Source organism: Halichoerus grypus, chromosome 15 (assembly GCF_964656455.1).
Source record: "Halichoerus grypus chromosome 15, mHalGry1.hap1.1, whole genome shotgun sequence".
In the NCBI taxonomy this organism is placed as follows: Eukaryota; Metazoa; Chordata; class Mammalia; order Carnivora; family Phocidae; genus Halichoerus; species Halichoerus grypus.
In genome coordinates, this window is record NC_135726.1 from 51387650 (window position 1) to 51403441 (window position 15792).

General features: G+C 56.3%; 1 protein-coding gene across 2 annotated transcripts; it reads left to right on the forward strand.

Annotated features, from left to right (window-relative positions):
• The first annotated feature begins 6686 nt into the window (after positions 1–6686).
• FOSB (FosB proto-oncogene, AP-1 transcription factor subunit) lies at positions 6687–13702 on the forward strand. 2 transcript variants are annotated; one of them, XM_078063457.1, is made up of 5 exons: positions 6689–7488; positions 9417–9737; positions 9972–10079; positions 11015–11170; positions 11311–11451. In XM_078063457.1, exons 1-5 carry the CDS (start codon positions 7363–7365, stop codon positions 11311–11313), a joined length of 714 nt encoding a protein of 237 aa, XP_077919583.1. In that variant the 5' UTR covers positions 6689–7362; the 3' UTR covers positions 11314–11451. The 2 variants fall into 2 exon arrangements, with proteins under 2 accessions (XP_035947381.1, XP_077919583.1); XM_036091488.2 differs by having other exon boundaries at positions 6687–7488; positions 11015–13702.
• Positions 13703–15792: the final 2090 nt, after the last annotated feature.

Consider the following 15792-nt stretch of genomic DNA (forward strand, 5'->3'; position numbering starts at 1 on the left):
CTTCTCACCCGTGGGCAGCTACACTTGCGGGGAACATACTTTCTGCCAGGCACTGCTCTAAGCATTTTGCATATAAACTCACTCCTAAAAACAACGCTAGGAGGGAGGTACCCTTGTTCTCCCCACTTTACAGATGAGGACACTGGGGCTCAGAGAAGTTAAGTTACTTGCCCAGGGTCACACAGCTAGTACCCTCCTTATAGTGTTACTGGAAGAGTTAAACAAGAAAATACAGCGGTTCTAGGGGGGCCTGGCTGGGTCGTTCAGTGGAGCATGTGACACTGGATCTTGGGGTCATGAGTTGGAGCCCCACACTGGGCGTGGAGTTTACTTTAAAAAAAACAGAAGTGGGGCGCCTGGGTGGCTCAGTTGGTTAAGTGTCTGCCTTCGGCTCAGGTCATGATCCCAGGGTCCTGGGATCGAGCCCCGCATTGGGCTCCCTGCTCAGCGGGAAGCCTGCGTCTCCCTCTCCCACTCCCCCTGCTTGTGTTCCCTCTCTCGCTGTGTCTCTCTCTGTCAAATAAATAAATAAAATCTTAAAAAAAAAAAATAGAAGATAGAGTGGTTCTGTATAACGTAGCACCTGTCACATGGTCAGTTTTCTTAAATGACTGCTGCCCTATTAATACCACTCATTATTTTCATCCGAAGTCCAGCCAGAAAGGTCTCCAAAACAGTCATCCTCACCACCTTGGTCTGGTCCTTCCTCTTAGCTTCCCACAGTCTCTCCTGCTTCCCCTTCTTTGGTCTTGCATGTCCACGGTTGGGAGAGAGTGCTTTCAGGGACTCACTCCTTATCTAAATCTTTTCAGGACTTGGTGGTGGCTGTCCAGACTCACCTCTGCCAGGAAGTTCTCCTGGCTTGCTCCAACCTTAAGGAACACTCCTGCCACCCCATGCCTGGAGTGATTACAACCAGTGACACACCATCACACTGAGTTGGTCTGGGTTGCGGGTGAATGAGAAGTGAGCCCCCACAGTGATGGCGGTCCAGAGCACCCCTGGCCCCGGGGCCTGAGACAAGCTGGCAGCTGAGAGCAGCCTCTGCTTAGCTCTGTCCGCAGGCCCACATACGTGGGACTGTGTGTGTGAGTGGTATGAGCGCGCGTGGGAGAGAGCGGACACAGTCACGGAAGCTGGGTGTGCGATTCCGTGTATCTGTGTGCCTTGTTCTGTAGGTTTTTATGCAACTCTGAGCAAGTCCACAGAGGCTCTTTGGGCCCGTGCATCTGTGGGTGCATCTCAGCACAAATGTGGATATCTAAGAAATTCTGTGAGTCCGCAGCTCTGGGGGTCTTACCTGGCTCTGCCGGTTTGTGCGTGTGGAGTTGTGTGTCTGTCCTATCTGTGTGGTTGGGCGTATGCGCACCTCTGTGATGTGTCCACACAGCAATGTGTGTTTAGCTCCGTGTGTGTGTGATTGTGCATTGACTTCTGTGTATCCATGCAGACAAAAGTGAAAGGTGTGTGTGTGTGTCTTTCTGTCTCCACGGTTTGGATTGTGTAAACCAAGCCTCCTTCTTCGCACCCCTGAAAAATGTGTCTACCCTACCCCACACCAACCCACCCCTGGAAAGACCCAAGGTCACCAGCTCAGCTCAGTTCCCCTTTGGACACAGGCAGGAAGGACAAGGAGGCCGACTGTTCATCGACACCAGGAACCAGGCCCCGACACCCACACGCAGCCTCCCCACCTGTCAACGGGTCTAGAACATCATTCCCCTTCCAACCACATGATGGCAAAGGAACAGAGAGGCCCAGATATGTTTCTGTCTGAGACAATCTGTTAGAGTTTGAATGCACCAATGAGTGAATGGTGAAGATTCATTTAGTCCACAAATATTTATTGAGGGCCTACGGAGGGCCTGGCACTGTGCTGGGGACATGGCAGTGACCAGGACAGCCCCAGCCCAGGCCTCAATAACAGTACAGCCCAGTGGGGGAAAGAGCCCCAGTCCCCAGAGGGTGATAAACCCAGAGAGGCAGAGCTGGGAGAGGGGCCTCCCCAGGGAGGGCTTCCTGGAAGAGGAGATTATAGGCTAAGGCAGCAACAGGGAGAGTGCTCCAGGCAGAGGGCAGAGTACATGCAAAGACCTGAAGATGGGGGGGGAGACCGCGGCGTCTAAAACATGGAGAGTTGGCACAGGCCAGGTTATGCCAGACCTTGTGGGCCACAGGGAATGGGGAGTTTGAAATCCAAAAGCAAGTGTATTGGGAAAGTCAAGCTAGGAGTCCCCAGTCCAGACCACCTGGCTTCCCTGAAATGCCACAGACACCACCTCCAGGAGGCCTCCAGGACGGCTCAGTGGGGAGCTGGCCCAGCCAGCCAGTAACACTATTCCATGCTGGGTACCAAGGAGCCTGCAAGTCACTAACCGGCCTGGCCCTACAGTCACGGAGGTGACAGTCACAACAGCGGGGCCCACACCCCCCCTCACCCCACTCCATGCCGCAGAAACACCCACAGACCTTTCTCTTGCGGCTGAAGCCCCAGCATCACCCAGGGGCGTGCTGGAAATACCAAAGGCTCCGCCAGATCGCTGCTGTAACCAGATTCCCCAGCTGATTCAAGATCACACAAACAACTAAGAAGGCTTAACCTCCTTTAGTTTCTGATCTGCACAATGTGGATAAAAACACAACCTCCTTATGCGGCTGGCACGCTGTGAGGATTAACTGGGGTAACATGCGTGAAAACACCAAGCACAGCCTACTAAGCATTTGCTCTCCTCCTCCTCCTCCTCCTTTTCATTATTAAATTTCAGAGCCTGAAAGGACTCTCGGAGCCCACCGTCATCCAGCCTTCTTGCTCTGTGGATGGGGAAACTGAGGCACAGGGTAGCATGAGTTTTGCCCAAGGAAAGATGGAAGGATGTGCTGGGGCCCGCCTTTGGCAGAGTTGGCCCCAGGGCTGTTTACAGGCTGCTCTGAGCAAGGGGGAGCTGGTACTGTCACCCCAGCCCCCACCTGTGGGGGCAGAAGGCTGAGGGCTCCCCCTGCCCCCTCCCCATGCAGAGCCAAGCCCTGCAGAGCCAAGCCCTGCGGAGCCAGAATGTGGGAGGTCTTGCCCTCTCCCCCACATTCCAGTCCTCCTCCTCCTGGAAGCTCCCTGGGGTTGAGCCCCATGAAGAAAGACTTGCCTTGCCCACCCCATGCTCTGTGGGCAAGGTGTGCATATCTGTGTGTGTGTTTGAGTGAGACTCTGTGTGTGTGTGTGTGTGTGTGTGTGTGTGTGGTCACCAGGTCCAACTTTTCCCTTAGGCACAGAGGGCGCAGTACTAAGGCCTATGATCATCTTAGGGGCCCTAAGATCAGAAGAAAAAAACCCCTGAACTTCTAGGTAAAAGAAAATGTTCTAATATATAGTATTATCTGCCTTTATACCAATGTAGTTGTAATAATCCTATTTTATTATTTTTCTAAAAGATTTATTTATTTATTTGATAGAGAGAGAGGGAGGGAGGGGCAGAGGGAGAGGGAGAGAGGGAATCTCAAGCAGACTCGCTGCCGAGTGCAGGGCCCCCGATGCAGGACTTGATCTCATGACCCTGAGATCATGAGCTGAGGTGAAATCAAGAGTCAGACCCCCCCAGTCGACTGAGCCACCCAGGCGCCCCATAAAATATAATTTCAAAGACGTCTTTATGGAGGAAGAAGGCAATGAAAACAAAAGCATCCATGGCTCAAGAGAGTTATAATGTGACCCTGTGTATCTCTGCTTCTGGCTGGACATCTCTGGGAGGGTCTATATCTGCAAAGGTCAGGGTGGCTCTGTTTTAATAACAAAACAAATCCCTACAATGTGCCAGGCATGTTCCAGAAGCTTTCCTGATATTCACCTCACATAATCCCCCACCAGCCCCATGAGCTGGGCACGATTCCTATCCTCCTTTCCCAGGTGAGGAAACGGAAGCTCCAGACATCACTAACTCAAGGTCACCCAACGACTAAGTGGTGGGACCAGAATGTAAGCCCAGGCCACCTAGATTGTGGGCCCGCGTCAAGGGCATAAATGCCCGGTGTCTGCATGAGCGTGACCATCTGCATGTGAACATATTGACGTACATAACTCATTTAATAATTAAAAGCACAGACTCCGGGTGCGTGGCCAGCTCAGAAGGTGGAGCATGTGACTCTTGATCTCGGGGTTGTAAGTTTGAGCCCCACTCTGGGTGCAGAGAGTACTTAAAAATAAAAATCTGGGGCACCTGGGTGGCTCAGTTGGTTAAGCGACTGCCTTCGGCTCAGGTCATGATCCTGGAGTCCCTGGATCGAGTCCCGCATCGGGCTCCCTGCTCGGTGGGGAGTCTGCTTCTCTCTCTGACCCTAACCCCTCTCATGTGCTCTCTCTCATTCTCTCTCTCTCAAATAAATAAATAAAAATCTTTTAAAAAAATAAATAAATAAAAATCTGAAAAATAAATAAATAAATAAAATAAAGTAGAAGCACGGGCTCTGAAGCCAACGCGCTGCATTCTTATCCCAGCTTTGCTGCTCATGGGCTGTGTGACTCTAGGAAAGTGACTTCACCTCTCTGGGCCTCCATTTCCTTGCAGGTTGAATGAGGGTTCCTCCCCCATAGGAGTGTTGTGAGAAGGAAGGAAATGAATATGAGGGCTCAGGAAGAATTAGCCCTTGTTATGATTGTGTGAAGAGCATCCGTGTGCATCCACAGCGAAGGTGTGCGGGTCATGTGTGCTGGGGACCCACATGACAGTGTGTGTTTTGACGTGTGGGGCCATGTGTGTTGCCGGTTGGGGGTGAATATCTGAATGCCCGCATGACCCTGTGAGTACGTGCCAGTGGCCGTGTGGACGCATGGGCCACCTGTGTTGGGGTGTGAAGACTTCTGGGCAGCCAGGGTGTCTCCCTGTGTCTCCTTTATTCTGCGGGAGAGATGAGGGGCTTGGACAGGACAGGGAACGTGGGGTCACTCCCTGTCTGCTGCCGGGGCCGAGTCACTGCCTGCTGGTGGTTGCTGTGTCATCTCCTAGTCCTTGTCCCTACTTCCAGACTGCTAGCAGACAGAGGGGGCGTGGGGGAAAGAGGTGGAGGGCAGGCTGGAGGCTGGGCTTTTGTCTGGAAACCTCGACCTCCCCCCACTCCCCGTCTTGCCCCCTGTGTCCCTTCCACATCTCCCTCCCTCCTCCCCACGATCGAAGCAGGGAAGCAAGATTCTGCTGGGAATCAGGGTCCACTCACCCCCTTCTGCTCTGCCCCAGACCTGCTGTGTGACCCTGAGCCAGGGACTCCCCCTCTCTGGGCTTCGACAATCTCAAAGCGCTTCTCCCTCCATGCCCAGTGCTGGGTTAGGCTCTGCGCTGGGAGGGAAGTACCGGATCTCTGAGATTTGTGAAGCAGCAGGTGGGACCCTTCCCAGTGGGTGCTTAAGAGTTGGGGGCTGTGGCATCCCAAATACCCAAATTAAACTCTGAACCCCGTTTCCTAACTGGGAGGCCTCAGGTAAGCAGCTCTACCCCTCTGAGCCTGGGTCACAACAATATATACACTGAGCAGACAGGTAGGTTCGCAAGGCTTAGAAGCTTCCCCAGAATATCACCGTTACCATTCAAATAATCCCCAAACCCAAGTTCTTCAGGGAGTTTCACTGAACCAGGCAGTTCTCAGAAATCAGGAAGAGAGTAGGAGCTCTGGGGTTTAACATTCTGGGTTTGAATTTCTTGCCATGGGATCCTGGGCAAGTCACTTAACCTCCTCGAGTATTTTTCCCCTCTTTTATAAAGTGAAGATTTTCCTCCCTTCACCTTCAAACGCTGGTTTAGGGATTAAAAAATCTCGTGGTGAAAGGCTTACTACAGGAGCTGGTATTTGGTCATAGTTAAATACACGGCATCTATTATTATTATCAATTCTTCTTCACACACACATATTCTTTCTGTCTAAAGGTAGGATTACGTAGCGGGAAGGAGATGTTCCCAACACCAGCAGCAGGGACACTTCATCCTAAATTTCGTCCTCTCCAAACCCGCATACCTCCCAAACACCGGACTGCGGGGCCAGCGGGGTCCAAGACACACATCTTTTGTCCAGATGGGAAAACTGAAGCTGAAGGTCAGAGAGGGACAATATTTCCCCGAGTCAGGGCCATCAGGGCCGAAGCTGCCAGGAGCGTCGGGACTCCACCCCCACCTCCACTTTCACCTGGAGCTTCACAGCCCCTCCCACTCCGCTCGGGACACAGTTTCCCCGCCTACGTGACTACACCACACTAGCCAGGGTCTCTTTCTGGGGATCTGACCTTCCTCTTGAGTGAGGGCGCCGCTCCACCGGGAGAACCGGGAGGGGCTGCCAGAGGTGCGAAGCACCCACTTAGCCGGGTCTTCCCCAGGCTAGTTTCAGAGCCTATTAATACCAGCCCCCGGGGCGGCGCGGCACTGCGCAGGCGCGGGCGGGTTCCGCAAGCGCGCGGGGTGAGCGCGCGAGCGAGCGAGCGAGGGATTCCCTCTGACGTAATTGCTAGGATACCAAACAAACACTCTGCCGCGCCGGCCGAGCTCCTTATATGGCTAATTGCGTCACAGGAACTCTTGGGAGGCGGGGCCGGGATCCCCTCCCGCCTAGGGCTCTGGAACGCAGCCCCCACGACCCCCAGGGCCGCGAGGGTGATGCAGGTGGACAGAACGAGGCTAGGGCAGACCTCTTGCCGGACGGCGCGGGGCTGAGTTCAGCAGGGCCGGAGATTTTAGGAAGTTTGTGGAGCTTGGGTAGGGTGACGTAAGCAGGGAGGCGGGTCCCGGGCATATAAATACAGGCTGGCGGCTTTGGGGTTCATTCATAAGACTGAGAGCTACGGCCTCGGCAGGGACAGGCGGAGCTCGAACTTGGGGACTTGACTGTTGTGGTTCTTCTTGGGGGCTGTGAAGTGCAGTTTATTATTTTTTTTCCGGCGAGAAAGTTTTGGGGAGGATTCTTCTAAATAATTCTACATTTTCTTTTGGAGGAGCGACTTACTCTTTTTGTCTTCTTTATTACTCCCCTCCCCCTGTGGGACCCGCTGGACGCGTGGAGGAGACCGCACCCGAAGCCGATTCTGTACAGCAAGACAGCGCTTTCCGCCTCTGGGGGAGCGATCCCCCCCCACGCCCCTGGGTCCTACGGAGCCTGGACTTTCAGGAGGCACAGCGGCATCTTGTGGGGGCCTGGGCACCGCAGAGGAATTGCACAGAAACTTTGCCATTGTTGGGAGCGGGACGCTGCCCCCATCCCGAGTTTCCTCGGACAGCGCGCTTTGGGGACGCGCTCGGCTCACCCCGGACTCGCACCTTTCTTTTCCACCCGGCCATAGCCTTGGCTTCCCGGCGACCTCAGCGTGGTCACAGGGGCCCCCCTGTGCCCAGGGAAATGTTTCAAGCTTTCCCCGGAGACTACGACTCCGGCTCCCGGTGCAGCTCCTCACCCTCCGCCGAGTCTCAGTATCTGTCTTCGGTGGACTCCTTCGGCAGTCCACCCACTGCCGCCGCCTCCCAGGTAAGTCCTAGAGGGTTGGGGTGCTGCTTTATGGGTTTTATCTTTTTTTAAGTCAGGGATGGAGCGAGCAATCCCTCCACCCCAAATAAACACGCACCAAAACTCAGGATCTGAGAGGGAATAGGCTCACCGCCCACTTGGCAAACTGCAGAGTCGGGACGTGTTTGCAATTGGTGGTGTGCATGGATCGCAGGGAGGGAACGCAGAGGGGTAAGCTTTGGGGGTGGGGAGAATGCTCCGTTCGGTGCAACGTGTATGCGGTAGCAGGGCTGAGAACTTCTAGCTTGCTCCGGGACTGCTCCCGACTCAGGTCCCCAACCTGAAGCTAGCGCAGTTAGGCAGGTGGGGGAAATCCCGGGGAAGCTTCCAGTAGCCTCCTCCCTTTCCCTTCTCCATCGGAGCGCCTACTCCGGCATCGGGTTGCCCTCGATCCAGCGCGCAAGCTGGCCCCGAACCCTTGCTTGGAAGCTCTGCCTCCGCCTCCTGCGCGGAGACGTAACGGGGGACCCGTGCGTAACGGCTGACGCGCTGGAATCCTCCGTCTGACGCGGGGCACGCACGGCGCGCGGCGCCCCCTTCGTCCGCCCCGCCCCTGACGTCCCGGAGCGTTCTATTTTGGAACGCCGGGGCCACGTTGCTAAGGGAGGGGGCAGCCCGGCGTTCCGATTGGCCGCCGCGGCGCGGGCTATGGCCAATCAACTTTCCCTTCCTATTTGTAGGGTGCAGTTCCCTTCCCCCCTCTCCGTCCCCGGAACTCGTGGTTCCTTGGCGCTGGGGTCTCTTTTACGGGCCTCTAAAGGCAGAGCGAGGGGATTCCTGTGGCGACAGGAGCGACCCTCTGCGATCCAATGGGTTCGCGAGGACGTTGCGGGGATCAGGACCCTCCGATCTCAGGGGCCGAGGGTGTCTGTGGGCCGGGGTTTCTTTGGGAGACATGGGTGGCCGTCACCCTCTTCTTCGGGCACACGCAGACACAGTCCCGGTCCCCCTGCTCCGGACGCCGGATCCCTCCGCTGTGTCCGAAGACAGGACTAGAACCGCTAAGCCTAGGGGAACCAGCCAGGTGGTCTCCAGGAGCCCCGCCCCCTCTGGGTTTCCAGGACTCTGATTGGTCAGCGAGCCAGCCCATCCCTCACCACGCCCCCTGGGAGAGTAGTTAAGCCTTCCGAGCAGTCCTAGGATTCCATTCGGGGGTGGGGGTAGATGAGCGCCGCTTGGGCACGGGGGCTCGGGACCTACACCATTCTCCCTCCGTGGCAGTCTGAGGGAGCCCGGATCGTCACTTTTCTCTACCTGGTCGTCCACCGTAACCTGTCTCTTGTCAGCCTCACTCTGTAGAGAGACAATTACTTGAAACGTTGTTCAAAACTCCTAAGGCTGTCCCCCAACACCCTTTGAACTAAGACCCCCCCGCCCCTGCACAGAGGTCTCATGGACCTTCCAGTCGCTGATACTCCCGGCTCAGAGGGTTGTGTGTATGTGTGTGAGTGTAGAGGAAGGCTTGGCCTAAGGCCTCTCCCTCTCCCTCCCCTTGCCTCTGGGGTGGGGGTGGGGTGTTTTGGCTGTGTGTGTGGCTGTGACTCCTTCCCGGGGGTTCTGTCACCCGGCTGTGTCCAGCCTCCTCCCCACTCCCCCACCTAAGAGTCACCAACCCGGGGTGTGATTCACCACCCGCTGGAACCGTGCAACCTTTCCCCGAAGAAGAAGGAGGAGGTAGAAGCCAGTTGAGCAGAAATCCTCTCATTAACCACTGCGTCACGGTGTAGTGGAAGGGTGGGTGTTGTGGCTTCTTGCCTGTGACACACACATCCACACCCGCTCGCCCTGTGCTCACTCACGGGGTCGGTGTGTGTATGTGTGTTGGGTGTGTGTGTGTCGGTGTCTCTGTTTGTGTGTCTACGCCTGTGTGTGTATGTGTCACCCCGTAGGAGTGCGCCGGTCTCGGGGAAATGCCCGGTTCCTTCGTGCCCACGGTCACCGCGATCACAACCAGCCAGGACCTCCAGTGGCTCGTGCAACCCACCCTCATCTCTTCCATGGCCCAGTCCCAGGGGCAACCACTGGCCTCCCAGCCCCCAGCCGTCGACCCCTACGACATGCCAGGAACCAGTTACTCCACGCCGGGCCTGAGCGGCTACAGCGGTGGCAGAGCTGGTGGCAGCGGCGGGCCTTCTACCAGCGGAACCACCAGTGGACCTGGGCCTGCCCGCCCGGCCCGAGCCCGGCCTCGGAGACCCCGAGAGGAGACGGTGAGTAAGAGGCATCACAACTTGGCCTGGGGGTAGGAAGCAAGAGGGCCAGGAACTTGCTCACCAGTGGGGGTGAGGGGCCACCGAGGCCTAGTGCTACAGAAACCCTAGCATCCTTGCCACCAGAGGGTCCTCTTGTGGCCCCCGGGGCTTCTGGAAGAAGAGGAGGTTTGGGATGGGTGGAGGTGGTGCACCGTGTCCCCAAACCTCACGGTCTCTGTCTTCCCTGCTCAGCTTACTCCGGAGGAGGAGGAGAAGAGAAGGGTTCGCCGGGAACGCAACAAATTGGCAGCAGCTAAGTGTAGGAACCGTCGGCGGGAGCTGACTGACCGACTCCAGGCGGTGAGCATGGGCCCCGCGGAGGGAGGGGTGAGGGTACACTGAAGGGGGGCTCTCCCCCACCCTCTGCCCCTCGCCACCTGCGCCCTGGTCCTGGGCCCAGAGCCAGAGGTTCCGCACGTGGAACTAGGCACAGGTGTGGCCAGACGGGGTAACCCCAGGCGCACCCCCAGACCCTCCCACACTCCCGGCCATACCGGCCCCGCTTTGTGACCTTTCACAGAGGTCCTGTCCTTTCTTCTCCCTTTTGGGCTTGGGCAAGCCACAGCCCATTTTTGCCTCAGTGTCTCCATCTCTTCAACCCCTTTTGGAATCTTCCAGGCTCCTTCTAGTTTTGACATTCTGGAGAGTCTGGGAAGCAAAATGCTTTGATCCTGCCTCAGTTTCTTACCACGCGCACCCAGACCCATCAGACCGCGGGCAGGTGGCATCCACCAACTCCCCCTTCCCTTTTTTACAACTTACCTTGGTCTGGGAGCCGTGCCTGCAGGGTGACCTGCTGCCCCTAGAGGAAATCGGGGAGATCTCCTCCTTTCCCGCGCCACCGGGTCTCTTCCCTGGGAAGCAGATGGGGGAGGGGCAGGGCGGGGAAGAGGTGGCGTTAAAAACACAGAACGGTTGTTCGTTCATTCAACAAACCTCCGAGCGCCTCGGGCAACCAGAGCCCTCCGTGTACCCCTGGTCCCTTCTCAGTTCCCATCAAACACATGGGGGCGGGGGGCGGGGGGAGGGACAGGAAGGCGAGACCCCGGCCCCGAGTCCCACAGCACATCAGGACCCCGTATCAGGGGGTCTCGCCGCTCAGTCCGGAGCCGCCCTCCAGCCCCGGGGGCCGCAGCAACAAGTGTCAGGGAGATGCTTTCAGCCACGACCCGCCTTCTCTGGTCGCTCACGGCCTTTTTGCTCCTTCTTCCCTCTCCTCCGCGACGGGACCTCAGGAGACAGATCAGCTGGAGGAAGAAAAAGCAGAGCTGGAGTCGGAGATCGCTGAGCTCCAAAAGGAGAAGGAGCGTCTGGAGTTTGTGCTGGTGGCCCACAAACCGGGCTGCAAGATCCCCTACGAAGAGGGGCCGGGCCCCGGCCCGCTGGCGGAGGTGAGAGATTTGCCGGGGTCAGCACCCACTAAGGAAGATGGTTTCAGCTGGCTGCTGCCGCCCCCGCCACCACCGCCCCTGCCCTTCCAGACCAGCCAAGACGCATCCCCCAACCTGACAGCTTCTCTCTTTACACACAGTGAAGTTCAAGTCCTCGGCGACCCCTTCCCCGTTGTTAACCCTTCGTACACTTCCTCGTTTGTCCTCACCTGCCCGGAGGTCTCCGCGTTCACCGGCACCCAACGCCCCAGCGGCAGTGACCAGCCCACCGACCCCCTGAACTCGCCCTCCCTTCTTGCTCTGTGAACTCTTTAGACACAAACCAAACAAACACAAGGGAGAGAGATTTGGAAGAGGAGGAGGAAGAGAGAGAGAGGGGAAGAGACAAAGCGGGTGTGTGGCCTTCCTGCCTCTCCTGTCTGACCCTCCGACCGTTGTCATCGGACAGGAGGACCTCCTTGTGTTTTGTGCCACCTCTTGTTTCTGTGGCCCTGTGGCCCGGCGAGGCCGGGAAGCTGGTGACTTTGGGGGCGGAGGGTGGGGAGGGAGTGGATCCCCGCCCCCAGCTGCCTGTTGGCCCTTTCACCTCAACCCAGCCTCTGGGGATGGGTGCGGGGGGGCGATGGGGCGCCTCGCTTTGGGCCGAGGGAAAGGGGTGCTGGTGGTGGGCTGCGGGGTGCGCTGGAGTCTGCTCCAGAGAGGCCCGACAAGGAAATGCCACAGACCACGCCCCCCCCCCAACTTCTCCCACACCCACCCTTCAGGGGGTGACCAGGCTGGTTCTCCCTGCTCCCCCCGACCCTAGCTTATTTATCCAACATTTCCACGTGGTGAGATCCTCCTCGGAATTGAGCCTCCCTTTAAGGGAAGTTGATGCCCCTTATGAGAATCTCCTTCCCTCCCACCCAGACTTAGTCTGAAATGTGAACCTCCCTCCCTGACTGTCCAGCCTCCCCCTCCCAGCAAAAGTGGCTCTGATCTGAATTCCTAGCCTCCTAAGGCCACCCCCCCCAATTCGGCCCCCAGACCTCCTTTTCTGATTACAGTGTTACCCCCCAAGCCTCCCAGCCTGGCTCAGCCTTTCCCTCCCGGCCTTCCTTGCTGGGCCTCTCTGATTCAGGCAGCAGGAGGCGCTGTGATGCCCGTCCTGCTGGAGTGCTTTATACTGTGAACCGAGTTGGCCGGATTGGGAGGGGGTAGGAGGGGGGAGCCCGGTGGGACTGAACCCTTCCGGGAGGGGGGAAGCGGATCGTGCCCCCCACGCCTCAAAGCCTTTCCTTGGTCTCCCCTCGCCCCAGCTGCCTCCTTCCTCTCCTCAACAGTGAGTTAGACTCAAGGGGTGACAGGACCGAGAGTGGGGGTGACAGTTATCCATCCGCGTGGCCTCTGTCCTCAGGACCCCCAGCCCCAAGCCCTGGCCTTTTTCTTTAAGGCCTGTCCCCCTACCCCGGCCTAGGACGCCAACTTCTCCCTCCCCGTGGCACCCCCACATCCTTTCTAGAAAGGGAGCAATGGGAGGTTGCCAGGGACCCCCAGTATTTTTTCCGGAGAAGATTTAAAGGCCGAGGCTTTGGCCCCCAACCCCCAATTATTTTCGGACTGGCAAACCCGAAGGGGCTGGACTCCCGCGGTCCCGGCTTCCGCGCCCCAGCCCCCCAAGCCCCGATTCTTGGTTCGGGCTCCCCGCCCCACCTCTCCCTGTGCTTTCACCTTCTGAGAATTCTCTCGTGAGGCACATTGATATTTTTTAACTTCGGGTGGGCCACGCCGCCTTCTGTGCTGCATGGGAAACATTCCACGTGCCCGTCCCGCGCCTCCCGCCCCGTGGCTATTTATCCCTTTCCTGGTTTCCGAAAGGCACTTATATCTATTATGTATAAATAAATATATTATATATGGGTGTGCGTGCGTGTGTGCGCGTGAGTGTGTGAGCGCTTCTGCAACGTCGGCCTAGGTCACGTTGGCCCCCACAGCAGTGCCCGTTGAATCGGAAGCACTGCTTCTGGAAACTTCCAGCCAGCCTGTTTCAGGCTCTCTTTCCTCTGGCTGTCTCTCGCTGTCTCTCCGGATTGTCTCGGCCCCTCTGGTGGTTGGGGGCAGTCTCTGGCCGTCTCTTTCTCCAGCCATCTCTCCCACGCCGCCGTCTTTTCTCTGCCTGTTTTCACCTGGTCGTTTTCGGTCTGTCTCTTTGCTGACTGTCCCCGATCCTCCAGCGGTCTCCTGACTCTGGGTTTGTTGGGGACGTGAGATTTTATTTTTGTGAGCGAAGGCTGCGGGATCATAGACTTTCACGATCTGTATCGTTTAAGGATTCTGGGTGTGAGTGTGAGACTGTGAGCAGGGCCTGCTCCTGCCGGACCACAACTTATTGAATCCCCCAAACCCCCCCCCCCCCCGCCCCAATGCTGTATTTGTGATTCTCTTTTTTGTATTTTGCACCTGACCCTGGGGGGCTGGGGCTGGCTGGCACTGGGCCACGACCCTCCCGCCATGGTTCTGCACTGTCGCCAATAAAAAGCTCTTAAATATGAATCTGCCAAGCTGTAGTGTCTGTTTGTTCCTGATGCCCGGCCCCTGCCTTCCTTTGGCAGGAGGGAATGAGGTTAGATCGGGGGCGGGGCTATACATAGGCACCACACATTCTGGGACTCCCACCTGTGAATCAGTCCGCAGCAGGCCAACAGGACAGAGGAGGTGAGGCAGTCAGAGGACTTCCCACAGGGTCTGCCTCTTCTTAGAGGGGATGAGGCAGAAGAGTGGGTGTGAGGTACTGAAATGCCAAAGGGTGTTTTGGAGGTTTCTTGACAACAGAGGAACTTATTCAGACCCTGCGTGCTCAGGAGGACCCGAGTGAAGGTGGAACAGGTAGAGAAATTTGAACCACACATCCCATACTACTAAAGATCAGAAAGTGCTTATCAATCCTCAGGGTTAGATGAACCACAAAAGCATGGATCACTTTACATCGAAGATGAATTTCCTTTTGCTTTTCACATGACCATATTTTCTGGGTTATGAACATATAGGGGCCCACCTAAAATGGACTGAACCAAAAATACTGCCTCACTTAATTTATTAATCAATAGGAAACATTTCCTAAGTAACTACTGTGCGCCCAGCCCCGTGCTGGGCAGTGTTGGGGACACGGCGGGGACTGAGAGAGCTCCAGGCTCCCCCCTCCTAGGGCTCACAGTCCAGAGAGGGACACAGACCTGTCGGGGATGATCTCAAGTGCACAGGATTGGGGGAATCCATGAGCCTGGTGGGGGCACATAACCTGGTCTGAGATTCAGGAAAGACTTCCTTGAGGAGGGACGGCTGAGCTGAGTCCTGGAGGCTAAACAGAAGACATAGAAGGGGATAGAAAAAGATGCAGTGAGCACAAAGAGCTGTTGGTGTGGGAAGAGGGCTTGATACATCGAGGGAGCTAGAGGTTCACAGAGCGAACGGTGTGGAGAAATTGTTTAGCAAGGACCAGATTCTGCGGGCTTAAATTCCAGACTAAGAATTTAGATAATCTCTTGAGGGCACTGGGGAGCTATAGCAGGTTTTGAGTGCAAGAAAGGCAGGGGCAGGCTTGTGCTTTAGGAAGACAGCCTTAACCACCAAGTTGAGGGTAGCTGGCAGAGAAAGGGGCAAGACCCGGGCAGGAGGCCAAGGAGGGGTCTAGGATGGGGACACTGGTGTGTGCTGGGGAAGCCTGGAACAAGGGCAGGGCTATGAGATAGAAAGGAGGACTGGAATTGAAAAGACAGTAGGAGGCAGAACAGACAGGACTCAGTGAAAAGCTAGTTTGAGAAAGACAGCACAGGGCAGTAGTAAATAGCATGGGCCAGGGGTCTGAGAGCCTACCAAAGCTGGGTGACCTTGGACAAGAGGCTTCATCTGTGTGAACCTCAGTTTTCTCAGCTGCAGAATGGGGCTATGAGGAGTCAGGGAGCTCATGCATGCCGACGCTGAGTGCAGTTATCACCATCCTCACTGCTGTTATTGGGGCCACCTTGATCCCTGGCCTGGAATATTCCCCCCTTCTGTTGGTTCATCCCCTCATCCTTCAGGTGTCTGCCCACGTGTAACCCTGACACCTCACCTGAACTCAGGTCTCCCTATTAGCTGGCCTCTAAGGTCAGTACTTGCCTTCCCAGTAGTTATCACCTTTGTAGTTGTTCATTAAATGTGTAATTAATGATTGTTTAATGTTTGTCTCCTTCACTGGACTGGGATCACCATGAGGCCAGGGCAGGGGCTGTGATCAACACTGTGTTTCCAGCACCTGGCACCAAGCAAATACTTGTTGAAGGAGTGAGTGAGTGAGTGAATGAATGAATGAATATCTGACTGATGAATAACTGCATGCGTGATTAAATACCTGAGTGAGCAAATGACTGAATGGGAGAATAAGCAAGTGAAGGGGAGAGATCCAGGATGATTTTCATCATCTTTTGCAATCATCTTTGATACTCCCAGTAAAAGTGTAATCGTGGGAAGAGACCCACGTGGCGGAGATTGAACTGTGAAGCTGAGGATTGCAGCGATGTTATTAGGCGCTGGCCCGAGGGACGTTGTCCCCGACAACCCGCTCTAATGTCCAGTCTGATGGGAATATAAAACGGGAACTCCGT

Excerpts from the sequence above, each read along its gene's own strand:
- FOSB (XM_036091488.2), top strand. The coding sequence starts at position 7,363 with ATGTTTCAAGCTTTCCCCGGAGACTACGACTCCGGCTCCCGGTGCAGC. Across the intron at positions 7,489-9,416 it reads CCACTGCCGCCGCCTCCCAG|GAGTGCGCCGGTCTCGGGGA; the intron begins GTAAGTCCTAGA and ends GTCACCCCGTAG. Across the intron at positions 10,080-11,014 it reads TGACTGACCGACTCCAGGCG|GAGACAGATCAGCTGGAGGA; the intron begins GTGAGCATGGGC and ends ACGGGACCTCAG.